At 44.1% G+C, this 24369-nt stretch overlaps 1 protein-coding gene across 1 annotated transcript in view; it reads left to right on the top strand.

Annotated features, from left to right (window-relative positions):
* The window catches only part of POLR1A (RNA polymerase I subunit A), an 88059-nt gene that overhangs the window by 41817 nt on the left and 21873 nt on the right, over window positions 1–24369 (top strand). Inside the window, 9 exon segments of the mRNA XM_028515349.2 lie at window positions 1772–1855; window positions 1857–1964; window positions 14882–15031; window positions 16123–16306; window positions 18909–18991; window positions 19107–19265; window positions 20856–20954; window positions 22311–22463; window positions 23851–23933. Coding sequence (XP_028371150.1) covers window positions 1772–1855; window positions 1857–1964; window positions 14882–15031; window positions 16123–16306; window positions 18909–18991; window positions 19107–19265; window positions 20856–20954; window positions 22311–22463; window positions 23851–23933 — 1103 coding nt within the window.

The raw sequence follows: 24369 nt of genomic DNA, 5'->3' as shown, positions 1-24369 counted from the left end.
ATTTAGCCATTAGGGTAATTTTCTAGTCATATAGAAATCTAGACAGAGAGAGGAGAAGGCATGGAGTAGATCACATAACTTGTAATTATGTTCTTTAAAGGAAAAACACGAAAAGAAAAATCTCTATCTGCCTCCCTCAAAAGATTGTGTGGGCTGAGTCAAATGCTTAGTACTGGTTTGGGTTTCCCTCAAGGAAAATAAGATCATGTCTTTGGAACAAGATGCAGAGTTTAATATTTATTCAATTTGGTAACTCAGAGCCTTTGTAAGAAGGGCCATGCGCTCCATCTGATACTGCTGTGTTATATCCACAGCAGCTCTTCAGCCCATTTACATAGAGCCATTGTCGGGGTATATTTAGGCTGTTTGACAAGTATTCTTTTCAGCTTTTGAATTATTGAGTGTGGTTTAATTCCTGGTGCTTCACCAGGGCTGCCTTTGTGAGTTCCTGTAGCCCTAGTTATGAACATGGCAATAATATTGGGTAGTATTTTTTTCTTAATCCTCACCTGGGGATATGCTTATTGATTTTAGAGAGAGAGGAAGGGGAGAGAGTGAAACATCAGTGTTAGGAATGAACATGGATTGGTTGCTTCCTACACACACCCAGCCTGGGGAACGAACCCACAGCCCTCCAGTTACAGGATGATGCTCCAACCAACTGAGCAGTCTGGCCGGGGCCACACTGGGTAGTATTTAACAAAATCAAATGATAAAAATCTTTAGATCCAAAGCACAAATTTTGCTTGTTTCTGTAAATGTTGAAGTTTGCAGAAACTTCTGAAACATCGGTGAGCACAGCTATTTTTACTTTAGTGTGCCTTATGTTGCCATGAACACATGCCTGCAGGTAAGACTCAGGAAACTGAGGATCAGAAAAACCATGACAAGTGTCAAATGAGATGAATCTACCCAACTAGAAATTGGGCTTTTATGGCCTTCTTTAAGGGTTCACTACGAACATGTGCTGCTTTGTGAAAAGACATTCTTTCCTTCCTTCTGCAGTCATGTATGTCGGGTCCTCTCATGACCCTCTTGAGGAACCTCTGCCTGAACCCTGCCTCCCTGCACTGGGTGACTCCAGGTTACTCCTCGGGCCTCACCGTGATGCTGCCCCTCACTGAGACCATTCCTGACCATCTCCCTACCTCAGATCTGTTTTATAATCCATTCTGTTACTTGCCTCCATGTCATCTAAAACTCTTGTGTTGATGTACTTATCTAGTCATTTTTTTAATGTCTAGCTCTTCCTTGTCTGTTCCACTGAAGTAGACTGAAGGTCTGACCAAATGCTTAGGCACATAGTAGGCTCTCAATAACTATCTGTTGAATGCATGACCAATTTATAGGAGAACCAGGCCAGAAATATGTGAAAAATACTAAAGTGTAAACCAAAATATAAAACAAGAACATAACTAACAGCCACATTTATGCATAAATGTCAAAAATACTCTGGAGTAACTAGAACCAGATGGGATTGTGGAGGAAAGGACTTGTGGAAGTGGTAGAATTTGAAGCAGTTTTGATACAGAACTGTGAGCAAGTGGCAAAGGTGGAAGCCAGTCAAGAAGCCCTGGTCGTGCCTTCAGAAGGCAGTTTTGTTCTCAGAACAAGAGGCCTGGACTCTGGCCTGAGGCTGCGGAGAAGGCAGCGTGAAGAGGCAACCTAGGGCTACTCAAGGCTGTTGCTAGGAGGTGGCCTCCAAGCAGATGATCAGGAATTAGATGTGACTTAAAACTTATCTTTGTTCTTCCATTGTCTTGATTTGTAGGATGGCCAGCCATTGGCAGGATTGATCCAAGATCACATGGTTTCAGGCGCAAACATGACCACTCGAGGTTGCTTTTTCACCCTGGGAGCAGTATATGGAGCTGGTGTACCGAGGACTCACAGACAAAGTGGGACGTGTGAAGCTCTTTCCCCCTGCTATCCTGAAGCCTTTTCCACTGTGGACAGGAAAGCAGGTAATTGGGAGAAAACAAGCAGAGTATATATCAGAAGGAAACTGGCCACTCATATAGAAGGTTCCATTCTTAGGGGAGCCCATGCCAGAGACAGAAAAATAAGGTCAGACAGTAGTCTGACTGTCTCTTTGATGGGCTCATGGGTCTGGGTGCTTTCAAAGGCATATCTACTAAGAGGAGGCTGTGTGTGGTTTCTGTCCTTTGCTTCTAACTTAAACTTACTGATGTCCTTGTTATCCAGATACAGTGGTTATGGGCAATGGTGTTGGTGATAGTAATATTGTGGGGAGGGCCAAGTGCTTTGCTGAGTGCTTTATTTTTAAAAAGCATTTTTTTTGTTTATGCTATTTATATTTGTCCCAAATTTTTCTCTCCTTTCCCCCCTTCCACCTAGCCCCTCCCAGCCCCTCAGGCAATCCCCATACTGCCAGTTGTCTGTGTCCTTGGGTCATGCATACCTGTTATTGCCAACCCCTCACCTTTTTACAACCAGTCCCCACCTTTCTCCTCCCCTCCCCTCTTACAGCTGTCTATTCCATGTTTCCATGCTTCTGATCTGTTTTGCTCATTAGATTACACATATAAGTGAGATCATGAAGTATTTGTTTTTCACTGACTGGCTTATTTCACTTAGCATAATGGTCTCCAGGTCCATCCATGCTGTCTCAAAAGGTAAGAGTTCCTTCTTTTTTGTTCCTGTGTAGTATTACATTGTATAAATGTACCACAGCTTTTTGTAACATCCACTCATCTACTGATGGCAGGCACTTGGGCTGTTTCCAGATCTTGGCTGCTATGAACGTAGGGGGTATATATATCCTTTTGAATTTTGTGTTTCAGGATTCTTAGGATGTGTTCCCAGAAGTGGAATGACTGGGTCAAAAGACAGTTAATTTTTTTGAGGAAATTCCATACCATTTTCCACAGTGGCTGCACCAGTCTGCATTCCCAACCAGCAATGCATGAGGGTTCCCTTTTCTCCACATCCTCACCAGCACTTGTCTGTTGATTCATTGATGGTAGCCATTCTGGCAGGTATGAGGTGATAATCTCATTGTGGTTTTAATTTGCATCTCTCTGATGATTAGTAAACTTGAATATTTTCTTATGTGTCTATGTACCCTCTCTGTATGTCCTCCTTGGCAAAGTGTCTCTTCAGGTCCTTTGGCCATTTTTTAATTGGATTGTTTGTCTTCCTGCTATTGAGTCATATGAGTTCTTTATATATTTTGAAGATCAAACTCTTGTCTGAGGTGTTGTTGGCAAATACGTTTTTTCATACAGTTGGTTCCTTTCATTTCGATGATGTTTTCTTTAACCGTGCAGAACCTTTTTAATTTGATGTGGTCCCATTTGTTTCTTTTTTTTCCTTGTTTTTATTGCCCTAGGAGATAAAAAATACTGCTACTCAAGATACATAAATTGTACTGCCCATGTTTTCCTCTAGAATTTTTATGGTACTAACACTAATATTTAAATCTTTCATCCATTTTGAGTTTATTCTTGTATGTGGTATAATTTGGGGTCTAGTTTCATTATTTTTATGTACCAATCCAGTTCTCCCAACAGCATTTGTTGAAAAGACTGTATGTACTCCATTGTATGCTCTTGCCTCCTTTGTCAAACATTAGTTGACCATAAAGGCATTGGTTTATTTCTGGGCTCTCTATTCTGTTGCATTGATCTATGTGTCAGTTCTTATGTCACTACCAGACTGTTATGATTACAGTGGCCTTGTAATACAGTTTGATATCAGGTATTGCCAACTTTCTTCTTCTTTCTCAATATTGCTGGGGCTGTTTGGAGTCCTTTTCGGGACCATATAAATTTTTGAAATACTTGTTCTAGACCTGTGACATATGCCATTGGTATTTTAATAAGAATTGCATTGAACCTATAGATTACTTTGGTTAGTGTGGACATTTTGATGTTTTTTCTTCCAAACCATGAACATGGTTTATACTTCTACTTATTCATGTCTTATTAATTTCTTTTTTCAGTCCTATAGTTTTCTAAGTACAGGTATTGTTGGTTAAATTTATTCCTGGGTATATTACGATAATGATGATGATGATGATTGCTGAATGCTGTAGCTATGTTATCTTATTTAATCCTCGCAATCAAACTGCATGTGCAGAGACCGTTATTACCACCATTTAGCAGTTATGGACATAGAGGGTTAGAGAAGTTATTTATATTCCCAAGTCTCTAGAAATAGCTAGATTTAAGCCCAGGGTTTCCTAACTCCCAAAGCATCACACTATGCTTCCCTTTTTATTTAAACAGATTTTATTTATTTATTTTTAGAGAGGGGAAGGGAAAGAGAAAGAGAGGGAGAGAAACAAACATCAGTGTGTGGTTGCCTCATGCGTGCCCCCTACTGGGGAGCTGGCCTGCAACCCAGACATGTGCCCTGACTACGAATCAGACTGGTGACCCTCTGGTTCGCAGGCCAGCACTCAATCACCTGAGCCACACCAGCCAGGGCTATACTTCCCTTTAAAGGAATAAAAAAATAGTATGTGTAGTGACCAAATGATTATATACAATAAAATAGGTGCTTCTACTATTGGCTGGGTCTCCAGGTTCATCCTTAGGCCTAACTAACTATTAATCAGTTATGTAATCTTAGTTCTGTGGACCATATTTCCTCATCTATAAAATAGAGGGTGTCAGGTTGATGATCTCTAACGTGTCTTTCTGCTCTTAAATTCTTTAAGTCTGTAGTTCTGGGAGGTGACTGACTTGTAGCTAAACCAACTTTGCATTCCTGGGATAATCTTTACTTGGTTGTGAGGCATTACCCTGTGTGTCACTAAATTTAACAAATAATTTGCTTAGATTTTTTTTTTTTACATTTGTGTTCATGAGGGATATTGATACGTAGTTTTCTTTTCTTGTAATATTTTTGCCTGGTTTTGGTATCAGGTTGGCTGTATAGAATGTTGGGAAGTAGTTCATCTTCAGTTTTCTGTAAGAGTTTGTGTAGTACTGGTATTATTTTTTTCTTAAATGTCTGGACCTGGAGTTTTCTTTATAGGAAGGTTTTTAAACTAAAATGTTTATTTCTCTAATAAATACAGGGCTATTCAGGTTATCTTTTGAAAAGCTACAGTGAGCTCTCAAGGAGTTGGTGAGCTTTTTCTGTAAAAGCCAGATAGCAGATAGTTTGGGCTTTGGTGGCCATACTGTCTCTGTTATAACCACTCCACTCTGCTGTTATAACATGAAAACAGCCACAGACACACAGAAATGAGTGGGCATTGCCATCACCCAGTCTAACTTTATTTACTAAAAGGGGGTGGGCCAGATTTGTCCTACAGGCTACAGTTCGCCTACTCCTCATTTAGTTAGTTGGCTCTGTGTATTTGTCCACTTTATTATTCCTACTTATATTTATTCCTGTTTGTATGTCTTTATTTTATAAGCCATCTAATATTATCTTGGAAGTCAGTGGATTTATAAGTCTTAGGTAATACTATAGTGTCCAGAATTTGTTAGAATTTTATTTAAGCATGATCACTGTGTTCAAAATAAAACCATATAGTAGACAAAGAATACACAGGGATGGGCAAATAATAATAAATAATTACAGTAATTAGTAAATAAAAATAATAATACAAGAGTCAACTCTGTTTTGAATACTTACAACTATAAACCTAGTTTTGCCCACCCGTGTTATCCGGTGCCATAAATATGTTCATTCCCTTCGATCTGGGAATTCAGCTGAGGGAAGCTGTCTGAAACGCTGAAAAAGCAGTCCATGACACCGTGGTTGATAGTGGTAGAAAATCAGAAAAACCTAGATGCTGAAGATGGAGCTAAATAAATGGTGGAACATTCATTTCTTAAGATATTATATTATTGTTACAAATAGTGTATTTTTTTTAAACAGTAGCTTTAAAATGCCACGTGGCAATCTAGAAAACCCTCTGACGTGATGCTGAGAGAAGACTAGACGACCCAGTCCCGTGTGCAGTCATACTTGCAACCTTGTTAAAATGTATGTGACAAGTTTGGCATAAAAAAGATCAACACTATAGAACAATCTGGTTTTAGTAATTTTTTTCTATTTTACACTGTTGCTGGGCTATGATTATTACTTTATAGTTAAATAAAATTAGAAAATAAACCCATGTTTTACTGCTGTAACAGTTGAGAATTTTCAGTGTTTCTTGAGAAGTTGGTGCGGGGTGTTATTTCTTTGCAAATAGGTGGAAAGGGTAAGAGTGGCTGTACTGCACGGACCTCTGTAGAGAACACCGTGTTTACATTCCGGAGACAAGGAGCTTAGCTTGGGCAGTTCATTTGTACTGCCCAGAAGATGAAGTCTTAGGCTATCTCTCCAGGGCATTTCAGTGTAGTATCTTGAGTGCTTTTCTTTCTACTTAAGAATCTGGGGTCTCTCCTCATTTGTTGAAGGAGCAGATAGAGAAAAAGGGCTTCCCTGTCTTTACGAATCTCGAGTGTACAAGTCAATGTATGTTCACAAAAGGAATACACCTTTGCAAACTGTCTCCCAGATCAGAAAGTAGGATATCACCAGCACTCCCAGAACACCCTCTGCAGACCCTCTCCGTTTCTACCTCTCCCCAAAGGTAGCCACTAGCCTGAGTTCTAACACTGTAGGTAAGTTTTGTCTTTTCCTGAACTGTACATAAATGCAATAATACAGTACATCATATCTGTCTATGAGTCAGTCACGTCAGTACATATAGTGGTGGTTTATTTTGTTGCTGTATAGTATAACACTGTATATTTATCTGTTTTACTGCTGATGGATATTGGGGTTCTCTTCAGTTATCTTCATTTGATTATTACCAATACAGCTACTATGAACATTCTTATATGTCTTTTTTTTGACATTATATATGCATTTTTTTAAAGATTTTATTTATTTATTCCTAGAGAGGGAAGGAAAAGAGAGAGGCAGACAGACAGACAGACAGACATCAGTGTGCAGTTGCTGGGGGCTATGGCCTGCAACCTAGGCATGTGCCCTGACTAGGAATCGAACCTGCGATGCCTGGTTCGCAGCCCGCGCTCAATCCACTGAGCTACGCCAGCCAGGGCTATATATGCATTTCGATGGGTAAAGAAATACCAAGGGAACAAATTGCCAGGTCTTTAAGATCTTTGTTCAACTTGAAATAGTTTAATGAACAGTTTTTCAAAGTGCTTGTAGCCGTTTACAGTTCAGTCAGAAGGACATGAGAGTTCCAGTTGCCCCTTGTCCTTAGCAGAACTTGATTTGTTTGCTCATTTGTTTTCATGTTATTTTAGCCACCCAGATGGGTATGTGGTGGCATCTCATTGTGGTTTTTTGAAAATATATTTATTTTTTAGGAAGAGGGGAAGGGAAGGAGAAAGAGGGAGAAAATCATCTGTGTGAGAGAGAAACGTTGAGCAGTTGCTTCCTCACACGTGCCACAACCAGGGATCGGACCCACAGCTCAGGTGTGTGCCCTGGGCAGGAATCGAACCAGCCACCCTTTGCTTTGTGGACATTGCCCAGCCAACTGAGCCACACTGGTCAGGGCCTGTTGTGGTTTGTTTGCATTTTCTTAATGATGAGTGAAGTTAAGCACCTTTTCATATGCTTATTGGCCATTTAGATACCATCTTTTATGCAGTGCTTATTTAAGTCTTTGGCCTGTTTTCTATTCTGTGCCATTTTTTTTTTATTGATAGGTAAGAGTTTATTATATATTCTAGTGTAAGTCCATTGCCAGATATACTTAATGGATGGGTCATAAGTAGGTTTACACTTATTTGTATGGAAAATAATACAGTAGTTCATAAATAATAATGCAAGAATAAGTTGTTTCTTGGATCCACAACTGTAAACCTACTTTGACCCAAAGATATTTGCAATATATATAGGGACTAGTCTTTTTTCCCCTTTTACCTAATGCCGTTTTCTAATGATCAAAAGTTCTTTATTTTATGTAACATAATTCATCAATCTTTGCCTTTTATGGCTAGTCCTATATAAGAACTATTTGCCTCCTGCAAGGTCATGAAGGTACCCCCTGTGTATTGTCTGGGAGCTTTATTGCTTAACTTCTTACACCTCAGTCTACTGGAGCTGATTTATGTGTGTGTGTGTGATGTGAGGTAGAAGTGAGGATTCCTTTTTTTCTTACGTGGATATCCAGTTGATAATAGCATTATTTGTTGAAAACACCATCAATTTTCCATTCCTCGTTAGTATCTTCTGTGCCATGAATCAGCTAGTTACACGTGTGTGGGCCTGTTCCCAGCTCTGCTCAGTTCTGTTGGTCTGTCTGATTCCATTGCACCAACACCACGCTGTCTCTCTTACTGTGGCTTTGTCACAGACTTTGGTTCTGATAGTAAGCCTCCAGCTCCTGTCTTTCTCAGGACTCTCCTGAGGATTCTTGGCCCTGTGTGTTTCCATATGAATTTTAAAGTCAGCTTGTACATTTCCACAAAAAGATACCTGCGAGGATTTTTATTGGGATTACTTACATCTGTTGATCACTTTAGGAAGAATCAACAAATTTATAATATCCAGTCTTCCAAATTATAAACATAGTATGTCTTTCAATTATGCGAAAGTCTTGTACATCTTTCATTAGATTTATTCCTAGATATTGCTCTTGTAGATGGTGTTGTTTATGAAATTTTCTAATTGTTTATAGTTGGTATGTAGAAATACAATTAACTTTTGTATGTTGTCCTTGTTTTTGGAGAACTTGATGACATCAGTTATTAGATCTCTGCCCTTAGAATTCTTTTTAGTTACAGAAGTAACATTAGTTTGTCACTAAGCAAAAATAGAGGAATGTGAAGGAGAAAAGAAAAAATCCCTTCTTTCCCAACCCCCTCTTCATGTCCACACATACTGTGAGAGAAAATAAATAAGAAGGGGATCATATTCTACCTTCTCAGGAGAACCATGAACCACGATTAGATCTGACATTCAATTCTGAGCTTCTACGCAAAGCCTCCTGTCTATCCACGGCATCCTGACAGTGGAGGCACGAGTTTTCCTGCCCGCCAGGCACTTGACCTCCTTTGGGGCTGGTCTCTAAGATGGCTTAGTTTTAAAAGAGCTGCCAGGCCTTCCAGATGGAGTTTTATTATTTCAGTCAGTTTGTCATTGTAATTTGGTCCACCCAATACTCCAAATACCACAAGTTCTTTAACTGGTTTCATTTGCCAAGTTGACAAACCCTTTTTGTAATTCCTTTGTGACATATTTAGGTCACCTGATGACATATTGTAGGGCTCATTCTCTGTTTCTGCATGTAGATCCTCTGGTCATTCTTTTTAACCCATTCTGTGTTGTAGCCGATGATCCCATATGCCAGCTGGTTTAACCGGCCCTCTGTTGGCAGACGTGTCTTTTGTACCTGGTCTTTGCTGTGGTGACGAATGCTGAGTACCACCTACATTTATACTAGTGTGCCTTCATTAGTATACATTTTAGACAGATTCTTAGAGGTGTAAATGCTGGGTCAAAGGGTATACACATTTCAAAACTGTTTTTAAAAAATCCATTTAATTTATAAAACATTTTTAAAAATTTGACAAAGGCTTAGTATTAAAACAATTCTAATTGTAAGTCTCATGGATACTGCTCCCCATTACAGTTTAAGAGAATGTTGCGAATCGTCCTTTCTCCCTAGCGCATATACTTCTAGAATGTGGTACAGAAAAAGACCTCAGATTATCTTAACTGGCTCCCTTGTCTTTTTAATTGAGATGTAATTCTTATTTAACATTTAATTTACCATTTTTAAAAAGTGTATACCCCGATGACTTACAGTTTATTCACTACGTTGTACAATAATCATCACTAGCTGATTCTAGAATATTTCTATCACTTTTAAGAGGAAGTCTGTGCCTACTCTCAGTCAGGCCCAACTCCTCCCTCCCTCATTCCTGGGCAGTCACCTTTTGTCTCTGTGGACTTGCCTATTTGGGGCATTTCATGTAAGTGGAGACATGAACAGTAGTACTTCATTTTTATGGCTGAATAATGTTGTGTACGGATATAGCACATTTTGTTTGTCCATTTTTCAGTTGATAAATAGGCAATTTGGGTTGTTTTTCCTTTTTGGCTATTACAATAAAGCTGCAGTGAAGATTTGTGTACCACATTTTGTGTGAACACGTGTTTTCAGCACTCTGGATATAGCTAAGAGTGGAATTGCTGGATCACATAGTAATGCTGTGTTTAACTTTTTTGAGGAACTATCCAGCAATATATGAAGGTTCCAGTTTCTTCACTTGCTTACTGACCTTAATCTTTCTTTCTTTTAAAGTTGTCTTAGTGGGTATAAAATACGGTTTTTGACTTGTATTTCTCTAATGACTTAAGATGTTGGGCATCTTTTAATGTGCTTGCTGGCCATTTGTAGTATGTTCTCTGGAGGTCTACTTAATTCCTTTGTCCTTTTTTAAATTGGGCTGCTTGTCTTTTTATTGTTCAGTTCTGAGTTCTTTATATATTTGGTCTCTTAGACCTGTATCATGTGTATGAATTCCAAATATTTTTTTCTCATTCTATGGGTTGCCTTTTCGCTTTCTTAATAGTGCCCTTTGACACATAAATTTTTTTTAATATTGATGAAGTTCAATGTATCTACTTTTTCTTGCGTTGTTTATGCTTTTGATGTCATATCTAAAAACCTGTTGCCTAATTAAAGATCACACAGCTCTATTTCCATCTAAGAATTTTATGGTTTAGATATTCCAATTTAGGTCTTTGATCCATTTTGTATTAATTTTAGTATACATTTGAGGTAGAGGTTCAGCTTCATTCTTTTGCATGTGGACAGGCAGTTGTCTAGGCACCAGTTGTTGACCAGACTGTCCTTTTCCCCATTCAGTGCTCTTAGCCCCTTGCTGAAAGTCAGTTAACCGTAGATGTATTTATTTCCTGGATTCTCGTTTCGTGCCATTGATCGATATGTCAATCTTTATACCACTAGAATGTCCTAGTGACTGTAGTTTTGTAGTAAGTTTTAAAATCTGGAAGTGTGAGTTCTCTAGCTTTGTTTTTCTTTTTCAAGATTGTTTTAGGTATTCAGGGTTTGTCATACACATTTTCATGTGAATTTTAGGTTCATCTTGTCCATTTATGCAAAACTGTCAGCTGTAATTTCAGTAGGGATCACTTTGAATTTGTAGACCAGTTTGGAGAGTGTTGCCAACTTAATGTTAAGCCATCCCACCTATTACGTCTTTCTGTTTATTTAGACTTTCTTTAATTTCTTTCAACAGTGTGTTAGAGTTTTCAGCATATAAGTTTTACACTCCTTGAGTATTGTATTCTTTTTGATGTTCTCGTAAATATAATTGTTTTCTTAAATTTCATCTTCATGTTGTTCATAGGTATGTACAGAAATACAAGTGATACTTTTGTTGGTGGTGGTCTTGTACCCTTCACCTTTGCTGAAGTCATTTGCCATCTCTATTCATTTTTTTGTGAGTTCTTTAGGGTTTTCTGTGTATAAGATTATGTCATCAGCAAACACTAGTAGTTTTACTTCTTCCTCTCCAATCTGGATGCCTTTTCTTTCTTTTTTTTTAAAGATTTTATTTATTTGTTCTTAGAGAAAGGAGAAGGGAGAGAGAAAGAGAGGGACAGAAACTTCAGTGTGTGGTTGCCCCTTGCACACCCCCTACTGGGGACCGGGACAGGAACCCAGGCTTGTGCCATGACTAGGAATTGAACCAGTGACACTTTGGTTCTCAGGCCAGCACTCAATCCACTGAGCCACACCAGCCAGGGTGCCTTTTCTTTATTTTCTTTCCTAGTTGTCCTGGTTAGACCCTAGTACCTTGTTGAATAGAAGCGCTGAGAGCAGACTTTCTGTCCTGTTCCTGACCCTAGCTCAGAGCAGTGCTCAAGTCTTCAGTCTCTGAGTGCTTTAGGTGTGGGCTTTTCTGAGATGCCTCCCCTTTATTGTGTTGATGATGTTTTTTTCTATTCCTCTACTGTTGGTTGTTTTTATCAGGAAAGGGTGTTGGGAGTTTATCAGATGCTTTTCTGCCCCCTTGATTTTGTGGATGAGATGGCAGGTCACCTTTCCCTGTCCTTGGATAGTTTGATACATGTGTTTTCTTTAACTTTCCCATCCTGACTGTGTCCAGCCTGGCTGTCCCTGCCGTACATGGGGCACTTTAGTTGAGGTGCAGCTTGTGGTCAGCATCCTGGCCAAGACTCACCCTCCTGCCTGTACTCCCCTCACCTGGCAGTGCTGGCCTTATGGAAGAGCCTGGGTCACGACCTTCCTGGTCGTCTTCTGCTGAGATAACAAGGAGTACTGCCTGCCTTTTTAAAAGATGCTGTTGCCAGTTGTCCCCCTGCTTCTGGTGCACATACATGAAAAGGCACCTGTTCTCATAACTGCCCTGACTCCATTGCACACATCTAACAGGGCTACTCTGTGGGACCTGGCGTGGGCACACAGAGACTACTGATGCCAGCAACCAGCCCCCCCGCCCTCAGCCCTCAGGGCCTGTTATACCAGCCTGTGTGCCCCCTGCCTGCCACACCTTTGGGAATGAATGCCTTGGACCCTCTTGGAACTGACCCACGGTCCTCCCTAGGTTTATCTGTCCTTGCTTGGGTTTTCTATGGAGCAGCTGCTTGGGAAATTGCCTCCTGGCCTCCTGTTAGCAGCCACTTGTTGAGTGGATGGCCACACTGATGGGCCAATTGGGGTGGGGCATGGCCTGGTCTCTCAGTAACCGTAGTTAATTCCAGTCACATAAATTTGTTTCTGGTGTTGGCTCGGTAAAAGCTAATTGTGTGGGAACCATCAGGTTGCCAAGTAGTCACATTATTATTGTGTCCTGTGATATGCCTCACACGGGGACTTCGTCACATGGTACTCCCCACTCAGGTCACTTTAATAACCACTTCTAAATGCCAGTCTTTCTTGTCTGTGTCACTTAGGAGGCTTATTCTCTACGTCTAGAGACTTAGCCTCAAAGTCTCTAGACCAGGAATGTGTTTGGAACAAGTGACCCTGCTAAAAGCGTGTCACTCCTGTGATCAGGACCTACCAAATAGCTTTCCTCTCTCTCAGATGAAAAGCCTTTGCCTGAAATACATGATCTGACCACTGCACGGCTCCTTTCCTCACTCACTGCCTTCTTGGTGTGAGGCCTGTTCTGCCCACCTTACTTAGAGTCCCAGACACTCCCTTGTTCTGCTCTGGGTCCTCTTTCCCTGCTTTATTTTCCCCCAAAACATGGTCCCTCCTCGGGAATGGAGGCTCCACTGAAGGCAGAGACTATATTTTATTTACAGTTCTTCCCAGCACCTGGTTCATAGTGAGCGCTTGATATTTAAGTGCTAAATGAGTGGCTGGCCTCGTCGGTGCTCTCCAAATGAGCAGTGCTGGAGCTAAGAGAGTGTGGTCACTTCCCCAGGCCCATGGCCAGGCAGTGATGGAGCAGACACTGGAACACTCCCTTGTCCCTAACACTTCCTTGCAGCCTGCTTCTTGGTCGGACAGACACCTCAGGCCTCTGCGTAGCTCCTCAGGGGAAAAACTTTAGATTCTTAGTCTTTGCATCCTCTCCTTCCTTTGACCAGGAAGTCAGAGCTGTTCTGTGGGAGGACATTTTTTTCAATTAGTTTATATTCCCTATTATTCTGTATTTGTTTCAGATGGACAGCATAGTAGTTAGACAGTCCTATATTTTACAGGGTGCCCCCCAATATTGCAAGTACCCACTTGGCCGCATACATAGTCATTACAGTATTACTGACTGTATTCCTTATACAGCAGTTTACACCCCATAACTGTTCTGTAACTGCCGATTTGCACTTCTTCTTCTTTTTATTTTTTGAAATTTTTAAAAGATTTTATTTATTTATTTTTAGAGAAGGGAAGGGAGGGAGAAAGAGAGGGAGAGAAAACATCAGTGTGTGGTTGCCTCTTGTGTGCCCCCTACTGGCGACCTCACCCACAACCCAGGCATGTGCCCTGACTGGGCATCAAACTGGCAACCCTTTTGTTCACAGGCCAGCACTCCATCCACTGAGCCACACCAGCAGGGCCCAATTTGTACTTCTTAATGTCTTCATCCAGCCCCCCCAGCCCTCCCTCTGCCAACTGCCAGTCTGATCTCTGTACCTACAAGTCTGTTTCTGTTTTGCTTGTTTACTTCGTTCTGTGGGAGGACATTATTGACTGTATATAACTGTCATCAGTTCTGATGTGGCCTGAAGACTGGGAAGGGTGCTCTGAGATGTGTTCTTCAACCCCTGCCTCCGTCCCGGGACTGGCGGCCTATCGGGCTGACTCTCCTGGCAGAGGGCAGCGTTAGGAGCCCCGCCATCTCTCCCAGCCCTGCTGTCTTTGTTTTTTACCACATTTTCAAATCTTTTTACTCTGACCCCACAGCAGTTTACTTTTATCCTCTCCTTTTGGTTTATTTAGGAACTTAATATTGGGGGACTGTTCACTTTAACAAGAATTATTTTAGGGAATAAAAATCCCAGTGACGGATTGAGCACAGGCTGTGAACCGAAGTGTCGCAGGTTCGATTCCGAGTCAGGGCACATGCCTAGGTTGTAGGCCACGGCCTCCAGCAACCGCACATTGGTGTTTCCCACTCTCTCTCTTTCTCCCTCCCTTCCCTCTCTAAAAATAAATAAATAAAATCTTAAAAAAAAAATCCCAGTGAAGTTCTTAGTGGCAATGTTTGTTTCCGCTCCCAAACTCCCTCTTCAGTCAGGTAAGTACAATCGTGAGAACCGGGATCACCTTCCCCCACAGAGGTGGAACTTCATTTTTCTTGCTTTACCTTACAGATCATTGGAATGGAGTTGTCCACCTTTTCAGGATGGACAGGAACAGGAAGCCCTGAAAGGGAACTTCTCATCTTTTCTTCCTGAAATCACCTTGTCTTCTTTTTCTTTCCAGGTAGTATCCACACTGCTCATAAACATTATCCCAGAGGAGCACATCCCACTGAATTTATCCGGAAAGGCAAAGATCAATGGGAAAGCCTGGGTGAAGGAGCCTCCTCGGCCTGTTCCCGGCTTTAATCCCAACTCCATGTGCGAGTCCCAGGTATGGCCGCCCAGCCGTTGCAGTTGGAGACTGCGAGTCTTGGGTTTAGACAGATTGATTTAAAACAGAGACAGAGACATGGAAGCACATAGACAGAAACAGATGTAGCTCTTAAGAGAAAGAGTTGTGCCCAATTTGGTATTAGAAAGGTTCACAGCCAATTGCTAGCATTTGGCCCTCAGTATACAATTTGCAGCCAGCTTGGGAAGGCTTTACAGCAGAAGGCCTCTGGACTGGCCTCTGCAAGGCTTGGAAATGCAGAGCCTGTGTTTTCCCTTGAGACCCCCGAGTGGCTAAGGATCAAGGAACTGCTGTGAGGCTTCACTTCTCTCAGCTTTGTGCCTTAGGAACCAGGCCTCAGGAGGGCAGGCCAGGGCAGTCAGACCTGGCGCCGTGCTGCTGCAAGAGAGCCAGACTGCGGCCCCACACTGAGGGTTTCCAAGGCCTCTGTGTGTTCTTGGGCGGGAGGAGGGGGTATCCTGAAGTCCCCAGCTCACAGTGCTTTTTCACCGGCTTTAACAGACATTCCATTCGAACTGAAGCTGTCACTTTTCTTTCCCTTTATAGATCTTGTGCTTAATGCATGCTGCTTTCTGAAATGCTTCTTTCAGTTAGCTTCTAATTCATTAACCCCACTTTGTGAAAGTAAAAACTCAGGCCTTAAAAGGACGTTGGAAAGGTTATGTTGTTCTTATTCCCAGGGTACAAGGAAGGGAGTACGTGTAGGGCCAAGGTTAAGGTTATGAAGGTTAGACTGTAATAAATATTCTCATTTCCAGTCAAAAAGTCTTTGTCGATGGTACCTGACCTCAAGTCAGTACAGGTGGGTGGGTGGGGATCGCAGGACATATGAACGCACTGAAATAGCTGTGTGTGGTGTAGTCCCTGAAAAACTTTTTTAATGTTCTATATGTGCCCACCTACTTTATTTAAAAAATAAAAATGCCTGCCTCTTTCCATCAAGGACTTGAGACGGGTTACAGTGGAGGGACAGATAGAATAAGGCTAATAAAATGTGGAGTCAAGGGGAGGGGTGGCTCACACAGGAGGCGTCCCTTCCAGCCCAGCACTGGTGGCTGTCCCTTCTGCAGGTGATCATCAGGGAAGGGGAGCTGCTCTGCGGGGTGCTGGACAAATCGCACTATGGAAGCTCTGCCTACGGCTTGGTCCACTGCTGCTATGAGATCTACGGAGGGGAGACCAGCGGCAAGGTTCTCACCTGCTTGGCCCGCCTCTTTACCGCCTACCTACAGCTCTACAGAGGCTTCACCTTGGGTGAGTGCTGGGCAAGTGGCTCCTGGGGCCCCTTTCCTGGCCAGTGCACCAACCAGGATGTCGCCTGGCTCTCCTGGTAGCCTTCAGGGGTGCGGCCAGGCTACTTCTACAAGGACATCTTCGCTCGACAGCCTTGCACCTTGTCAGTGCTTTCCACCACTTCCCCATAGCCGGTGTTTCTCACTGTCTGCAGCACAGAGTGACCCTTCTGTTCCCGTTTCCATTCTGTCTCTTTCTCGACCCTGTTCTTTACATTCAGCAGGGATGTCCTACCTTTGGCCGCACTGGAAGAAGATGAGTTGTCTTGGGCCCACACATTAAATACATTGCAATATGTAATCACACACACATGTAAAATCTCATAATGTTTTAAATAAATTTACAGTTTTGTGTTAGGCCACATTCATAGCCATCCCTAGCTGCGTGTGGCCCACAGGCTGCAGGTTGGACACCCCCACACAGTTTTCTTTCCCAGAGTCTGCTTTTTCACACTCACCTCCATTCTTCCAGAATTCCTCGGGCGTTCTGTGCTTTGCAAAGGGTCGTCTTTATTGTTGGAGGTGCCCAAGCCTCCCCACGCAGTGAAGGCATCAGTGCTGCCGGAAACCACGTTGGGCAGGCCTGTCGGGGTGGCACGCCAAGATGGAAAGAGGAACGACCTTGTTTCCTCCCTGGAAATGAGCACAGTTTTAGGAAGTTGGCTTTGAGAATGAAAACAAGTGAGCTGTCAATCTTTGTGCACTGGATAGAACTGACGTCAGAAGACCTCTGCCGACAGGCTCAGCCCCTAGCTAAGCTTATTCGGGGCTACGCATCTCCAAGTATACAAAGTAGAGTCCAGGCCTTCCTTTAGTTGTCCTGCAAGGAGTAAGTGACATGCTGCACGTTGAGCATTGAGTTACAGTGAGTGTGGGAATTGTCTAGTCAGTGATACCAAGAGTAGTGGAAGTTAGAGTCCATTGTGGATTTGCAGGTATGCAGACAAGGTGTGGGAATCCCACAGTGGACCCAGGGGCCTGCCACTGGCCTGCAGTGAGGGTCTCAGTAATTGTATGATATGTATTAATTGCAGAAAAGTATAAGTAAATACAGACATGAAAATAAAAGTCACCCAACATTCAGTTGCCAGAGATAACCACCAATATTGATTCGATGCATCTTTCTAGACTTTGCAAGTGCAAACACATTTGGAAAAACAGGGTTCTATATGCTACATAATGTTTTGTAATCTGCCCCTTCCCCCCATTTCTAAATGCATTTGTAAATGTCCTTTTGGGTGAACTAATATAAATCTACATCCTCAGGTATCTGGCTACAGATTATACCAGTTATGTAGGTATACTGGAGTTTATTTAACCAGTTCCTGTTATTAGACATTTAGGTTGTTCCTGGCTTTCACTTTATTGCTGGCATGAGCACACCTGAACAAATATCTGTAAAAAACAAAAAGTAGATGAAGATCTCCCACCCGGACCATGATGAGTCTCAAACCTAACAAATAAGCCATGCCCACAGCTCTGCTTAGCACATGGCACAAAAAGAAATTGGCCCCAGTGCAAAGAGCATCCTGGTGCTGAGAGCATCCTGCCAGGCTGAGAGGAAGCGTGGCCAGGCTGGACCCAGGCTCTGAGGGAAGGGCAGGCAGGGATGTTGCCTTTATTCCAGCCCTCACAGCCAGAAGGGTCAGTGAAGGGACAAGAAGGTGCCCTGAAGCTGACCCCGTGAAAGGGCCCACTCTCTCGGTTATGGCTTCCTCACAGAGGGGATATTTCTTTCCCCTCCTGCTCACACACATTCTTCAGAGGCCCTCAAGAGTCCAGGACATTGCATTGGGGATTTCAGATATCTCAGTCCGGCTTTTGAATAGTGCAGCCATTGTTTTTCCCTTCCCACTCAGATCTTGGTCAAGGAGCTTTGATCCCTGTAACCCTCACAGGTACAGACAAAATAGCTGACTGAAAAGTGAAGTAGGAAGACATTTGGCCAAGGCGAGGAATTCCTCGACCCTATGGAGCCGGAGAGACAGGCTTCACTGAAGTGACCCAGCTTTCACCCGGGGAGGGGCCTGCGCTGTTGGCCCCTGTCCGCCAAGCTGGAGTGTGTCAGCGTGTGTGCCTGCACATCCGTTCTCACAGCTTCGTGGGTGGTCCCTGTAGCGGCTGACTTCTGGAAGTCAAAGCCAGCGTGTTTGCTCCCTCCCTCTCTCCTTCTCATAAACTCAGCTTTTCACCTCACGCCTCTTCTTCACCTCCAGCCCAGTCGTGCGGCATGTGTTTATTGAGTGGAGGTGGGAGAGCTGGTGCCTGAGAGCACAAGTGTGCACTCGGGCCGGGGTTTCCTTTTTACCTGTGTAGCCTTGAGCGAGTAGCTCATGTTTGAGCTTTAGTTTTGTCTTTTGTAAAATGGAGATTATAGTGCTTGGCCTTACACTTGCTTAAGAGATGGGAAGCACTTAAGACATGGAGGCAGTTTCCTGAGGATGTTCATCATCATCATTATTCGGGTACTTCCCAGATATGTGACACTGCTCTCCAAGCCCTGACCTCACTGAGTTGAGAAGTCGGGCCCCGTCCCATCTGAGCTTGCGTGTCTCTCTTCACAGGCGTGGAAGACATTTTGGTGAAGCCGAAGGCGGATGTCAAGAGACACAGGATCATCGAGGAGTCCAGCCACTGTGGGCCCCGGGTAAGGAGGGCCTGGGAGGCCACGGCCTGCCACAGGGGGCGGCTATCCTGCAGAGTGGAACCCACACCTTCCTCACTTGACTGCTACTTGCGGTGTGTTCCTTTTCTCTTTCCAGGCTGTCAGGGCCGCGTTAAACCTGCCAGAAACCGCATCTTGGGATGAGGTCCGAGGGAAATGGCAGGATGCCCATCTGGGCCAAGACCAGAGGGATTTTAACGTGATCGATCTGAAGTTCAAGGAGGAAGTGAACCATTACAGTAATGAGATTAACAAGGTTAGTCTGGCAGTGAGCATACTTATTGCCACCATTTTGAATGCTGGTTTTTCAAAAAATTACATTTTGATTATCACTCAGGGCCCTTTAAAGTAATTTGGCTGTTTAGCAACTGACATGGTGAAATGCGAGGTGGGATGTGCAACAAATTCATCCTTCTGAGGGGCTAGGGGCCTGGTTCCTGCACCCAGTTAGGGCCTGGGAAGGTCTTCACTTAAGCTGAGTGGGAATGCTTTGCACTTTTTTTAAATGTTTGTATTTTGGGCTGACTACATTAAAGGGGACTAACGAAAGAATATCTTTCCTATGGTGCCGCAGCCAGGCGGAGGAGCAGAAGGGAGGACTGGAGACACCATGGCTGCTTGTACAGCAGAGCCAGGGGTGAAGGTCTAGGTTTAAATCCTGGCTCTGCCATATACTTGCTCTGTGACCTTAGGCAAGGGGTGTAACCAGTCTGTGCCCTGTTTGCACACCTGGAGCGCATCCCTTATTGGGTTGCTGAGGGGGTTAAGGTCCTAACCTATATAATGCTCTTAAATGGCAGGAGTGTTGTGGAAGTCCTCCAGAGTCCTTGTCTGCTTTTCAGTAAGCCCGTTCACATGCCATTAAGAAAGGAGAGGGGACTCCCTACATAAGACTACAGCCCCTTTCTCTCTGTCTTCTAGTCCCAGAGCTGGGGCTCCCAGTCCTGTGACTAGAAGCGGCCAGCCTGACCCTCACCCTGCCTCCTGGGCCTCGGAGCCCAACCTGAGGAAGAGAGAAAGAGGCAAGGCCAACACTCAGTAGAAGTCAGTGTTCAGCTGGCTTTTAACAGTCCTTAGGCTGCCAAGAACACAGACTTCTCATTTGTACAAGTTCGTCCTTGAGAGGTTTTGTGCAGAGGAGCCTTCCCGGGACCTCGCAAGAACTGGGAGGTTTGGCTTCCAGGCTTGCCTGGGAATGCTGGGCTGGGGGCATTGTCCCAGAGGCATCTTGGAATTGCTTCTTTTCTCTCCAGCTCACCTCTTTCCACCTACTCTGCCTCTCCTGTGTTGACTGAGTCTGTAACTCTAGGCATAAGCTTAAATAGACTTAGAGCCCCCTCCCAGCAGCTCCCTAGGCCCCACCATGGGGTATTGCTTGCCTGCATTAGCCCTGGAACCACGGCAAGGCTCCCACATGGTGCTTGGGCCACATGTTAGTAAACCGAATGTGATGGGATATTGGTCATTGTTGCCAAGCCAAGGCCTTGCTCTGCTGGGGAAATCCACAAGGGCATTGCCTCAGATTTTATTTTTAACTAGCTTCTTTTTAGAATCACAAACTGCATATGCTGTCCCCTGTGCTTCTCCCTTTTTGCTGCTGTTTGCCAGGGACAGTAACCTTGGGCTTCCTGGCAGATGATGTTAAGAGCAGCACACGGGGCCATTGTTAGACCTCTAGGGGTTCTAGCAAGAAGATTAATGCCAAATGAGACTTCTTACCTCAAGTGGGACTTGGCGCTTATTTCTGAATAGTGTGAGTTTGTTGCTTCCACATTCTGGGCTTATCTTCTGAACCTGAGATTTCAAAAAGGGGTGAGGCCACTGACCGGTGTATTGGAATCCACAGGCATGCATGCCTTTCGGCCTGCACAGACAGTTCCCGGAGAACAACTTGCAGATGATGGTGCAGTCTGGAGCCAAGGGTTCGACGGTGAACACCATGCAGGTACGGGCAGAGGCAGGCCAGCTGGTTTGCCAGAAGGGGCGGGATTGCAAGAGGTAGTTTTCAGATTTGTTTCTGATTTTAAAAGGATTTATGTTGTGTATAAAATGCGGCACGTATTAAAAAATATAAAAGCCTGTGGAAATCGGTACAGAAGCTTACCACTGTTAACAACGTTACAAATAAATACAATGTAAGTATCCAGGTATTACATAGAATCCAGATAGCTGTTGTAAATTTACAAACTATATTACTGCATGACATATATTTACATTATATATAAATAGTCTGGGTGTGTATGTGTGTGTGTGTGTAATCTTAGCCAAGACCCTACAATTTTGCATGGTCTGCTTTTTTCCATTTAGTATTTTAAGTTCTGTCCTGGAGGTTTCTAACCCTTAATTTGAGGCCCATTATCTCCTCAGGTTACCTCAGTGCTATGGCAGCATTTTCACGAATCTTAGCAACTTTTTAAAAAATCTTTCTCCCCCTTTTTAGAAGTTTACTGAAAAATGCAGTACAAGAAGCCAGACTAAGCACATGTCTAAACACTGCAGCCACTTCTCCTGCTTCAGAAAAAACAGGCCTCTTTAATCTAAGGATTTTTCCAATTTGATTCTGCTGCCATAGTTCTAGTTTTATCAAGAAATGTAAACAACTACTTGATATGTTTCATAATTTTTTAAAATTTTACAAAGCTCCTTCATTTTTGTTACCAAAGTAGTAACACTTCTGAGAGAGGTTTGTAGAGCAGCCAGCCTGGGTCTGGGACCCTGGCGGACATTCCCCATGGTGACGGCCTTGAGGGGGGTCTCGGGGCGCCTTGCTGCTGGGAGGCCCAGAGCCATGGGGCTGGGCATCAGGGCAGAAGGCCACCAGGAAGCCCCCTTGACTAAAGTGAAATCAAGACACACTGTTCTCCTTGTCTCCCCTGCCCCCTGCACCAACCCCCCCCCCCCCCAAATTGGGGCAGTATTATTCTGTTTTGGCCTTAGAATTTAAGGGTCACAATAAACTACTTGTCCTGCAGGCCTCAGTCTCCCCCTTAGGAGTAGCATTCAGGTCCCTTCTGGGAAAATATGCCACATGATGATTCCAAAGCGTGGTGTCTTCTCAAGGCCATGTGCAGCTGGCCCCAGATGTGAAAAATCTCCATCAGTCAACAGAAGGGAAAAAGATTTATTTTCTTGAAACATAGGCTTCCCTGGTTCATTCATAAATCTAGGTTGGCCTTTAAGAACTCAGTTTCCATACAGTTTTTTTGTTTTGTTTTTGTTTTGTTTTGATTTTTGGAGAGCAGGCCCTCCCTCTCCTGCTGGGACAAAGCATTGTGTCGATCTTGGGTTTTCTTCCCTCCAGATCTCATGCCTTCTGGGCCAGATTGAACTGGAAGGCCGAAGACCCCCACTGATGGCATCTGGCAAGTCACTGCCCTGCTTTGAGCCTTACGAATTCACCCCCAGGGCTGGCGGCTTTGTCACTGGCAGGTTTCTCACCGGTATCAAGCCTCCCGTATGTATTCTGGTTTTCCTTTTGTCTTTTCTCCTTATTTCTAGGCCCACTGGTAGTAAGTAGGGCATTGACTCAGCCCAACAGCCTTGAGCCAGGACAACCAAGTAATAAATACCCAGCCATTTGCTGCTTACCCACTAGCCCCATGAGGACCATAAGGACGCAACCATGGCATGTCCACCATTGTGACACCAGAGCCTGGCACAGCGTTGGGAGCTCAGTGAGCGTCTGCTGATAAATGAAAAGATGAATAAGACGAATCTCAGTTCCACCTTTTCCTGCTGTGCTCCCTGGCTTAACCAGTTCTTACCTGCATTTGCAGGCAACGGGGGAAAGGGAGACCGCTCACCGGGTGCTCTCAGTTGCCGAAGGGATCATCACGGAGGTTTATTTCACAAAGCCCCAACAGAACTTCCCGTGGCTCCTCCTTCACTGTGGGAAAAATGCCTAGCCGCAGTGAATGTCCGGTGTACCCTTGACCAACAACAGAATTCTCTCCCAAGAGGAGGGTTGCTCTTCAGACTCATCAGAAGTGGCTGTTTGAAAGTTAGCACCTTTGGTTCCCTGGCCTCGCATTTCTGCAGCGATGACCGTTACGGTCAGACAGCTAAGTCTAGTCTGTGGACAGGACTGATTCTTTGTTTCAGGGCTGTCAGCTGATCCAGGGCTTTTACCGTGATTCCATGTCGATTCCCTAGTGATCAGTCATGGCCTCTGGCAAAGGATGGTAGAGGGCTGATGTAGACCAGGATTTTTTAAACTGTGGTTGCTACCCATTAGTAAGTCATGAACTCATTATAATAGATAGTGACTGGCATTTCTTTATGTAATGAAAAGAGGACAGGATGGGGAAAGAGCATAAAGGATGGAGTGGTTTCATGAAGTCCTAGTTTGTGTTATCTGTCTTTATATGCATTTGTGCGTATGCATACCTATTTGCTGATTACTGTTGTAAATGTGTTTCTCACTGTGGGTTGCAGTCAGAAAGTGTGGAAGATACTCTGTACCTCTGTAAACACTGTGGGAAGTGGAATTCAGACATGTGGGCTGAACCAAACAGGGACAAGCACCAGTGCCTGTGCGCAGGAAATGGGGTTCGGGAAATGGGGTATAGGGTGTAATACTGAGGAGGGTGTGCCAGGCAGACACCTGGCTCCTAAACAGGACCTATTATGTGTCATCCTCTTGTCCCTCAACTCTCGGGCAGGACAAGACAACAGTCACCACGGGGGCAGGGGGGTGGGGACAGAAGTCACTGGGGCCATTGGAGCCATCATGGGCCCTAGGAGATCAGGCAGGACTGCCGGAGGTGTTGGCCTGAGCCGCTCTTCCGGAGCACACTGTCCTGACTGCCGCCTCCGGGACCTGGGTCCCGCTTCTCCCGCAGGAGTTCTTCTTCCACTGCATGGCAGGGCGAGAGGGTCTGGTCGACACCGCTGTGAAAACCAGCCGCTCCGGCTATCTCCAGAGGTAAAAGACACCTGCTCTGCTACCTTTAGATGGAATCAGCGTCCCAGTACCCTTCATGTCGGTCATCTCGCACATTTTCAGTAACAATTCACTTAGAATATCTTTGGATGAAAATACTTCTTTACAATTTCTGTGGTTATCCTGAGACAAAAAATAGCAGATATTCTTCTCTTCCCCTTTTAAAGGATTAATAATAGCACATGCACTCAGAGATTTAGCCCAGGGGCCCCCACGTTCCAGAGGGAGTTACGGGTGTGGGAAAGGTCTCAGTAGTGGTGGGGTGGCCCTCTGCCCTAGAAAGGCTCAGCAGTCCGGGACGGAGAGGGTGCCAGGCCGGGGCCCTGCCTGTAAGTCTGGTTGGAGTTACGGTTTCTCTGGATGCAGGTGTCCCTTTGGGGTTTCCCGGCACAGACCTGCTTGTTTTCTCTCATCTCTG

Source organism: Phyllostomus discolor, chromosome 6 (assembly GCF_004126475.2).
Source record: "Phyllostomus discolor isolate MPI-MPIP mPhyDis1 chromosome 6, mPhyDis1.pri.v3, whole genome shotgun sequence".
Taxonomy (NCBI): domain Eukaryota; kingdom Metazoa; phylum Chordata; class Mammalia; order Chiroptera; family Phyllostomidae; genus Phyllostomus; species Phyllostomus discolor.
Note: the sequence above shows the minus strand (reverse complement) of the source record. Positions and strands in the feature narration are given on the sequence as shown.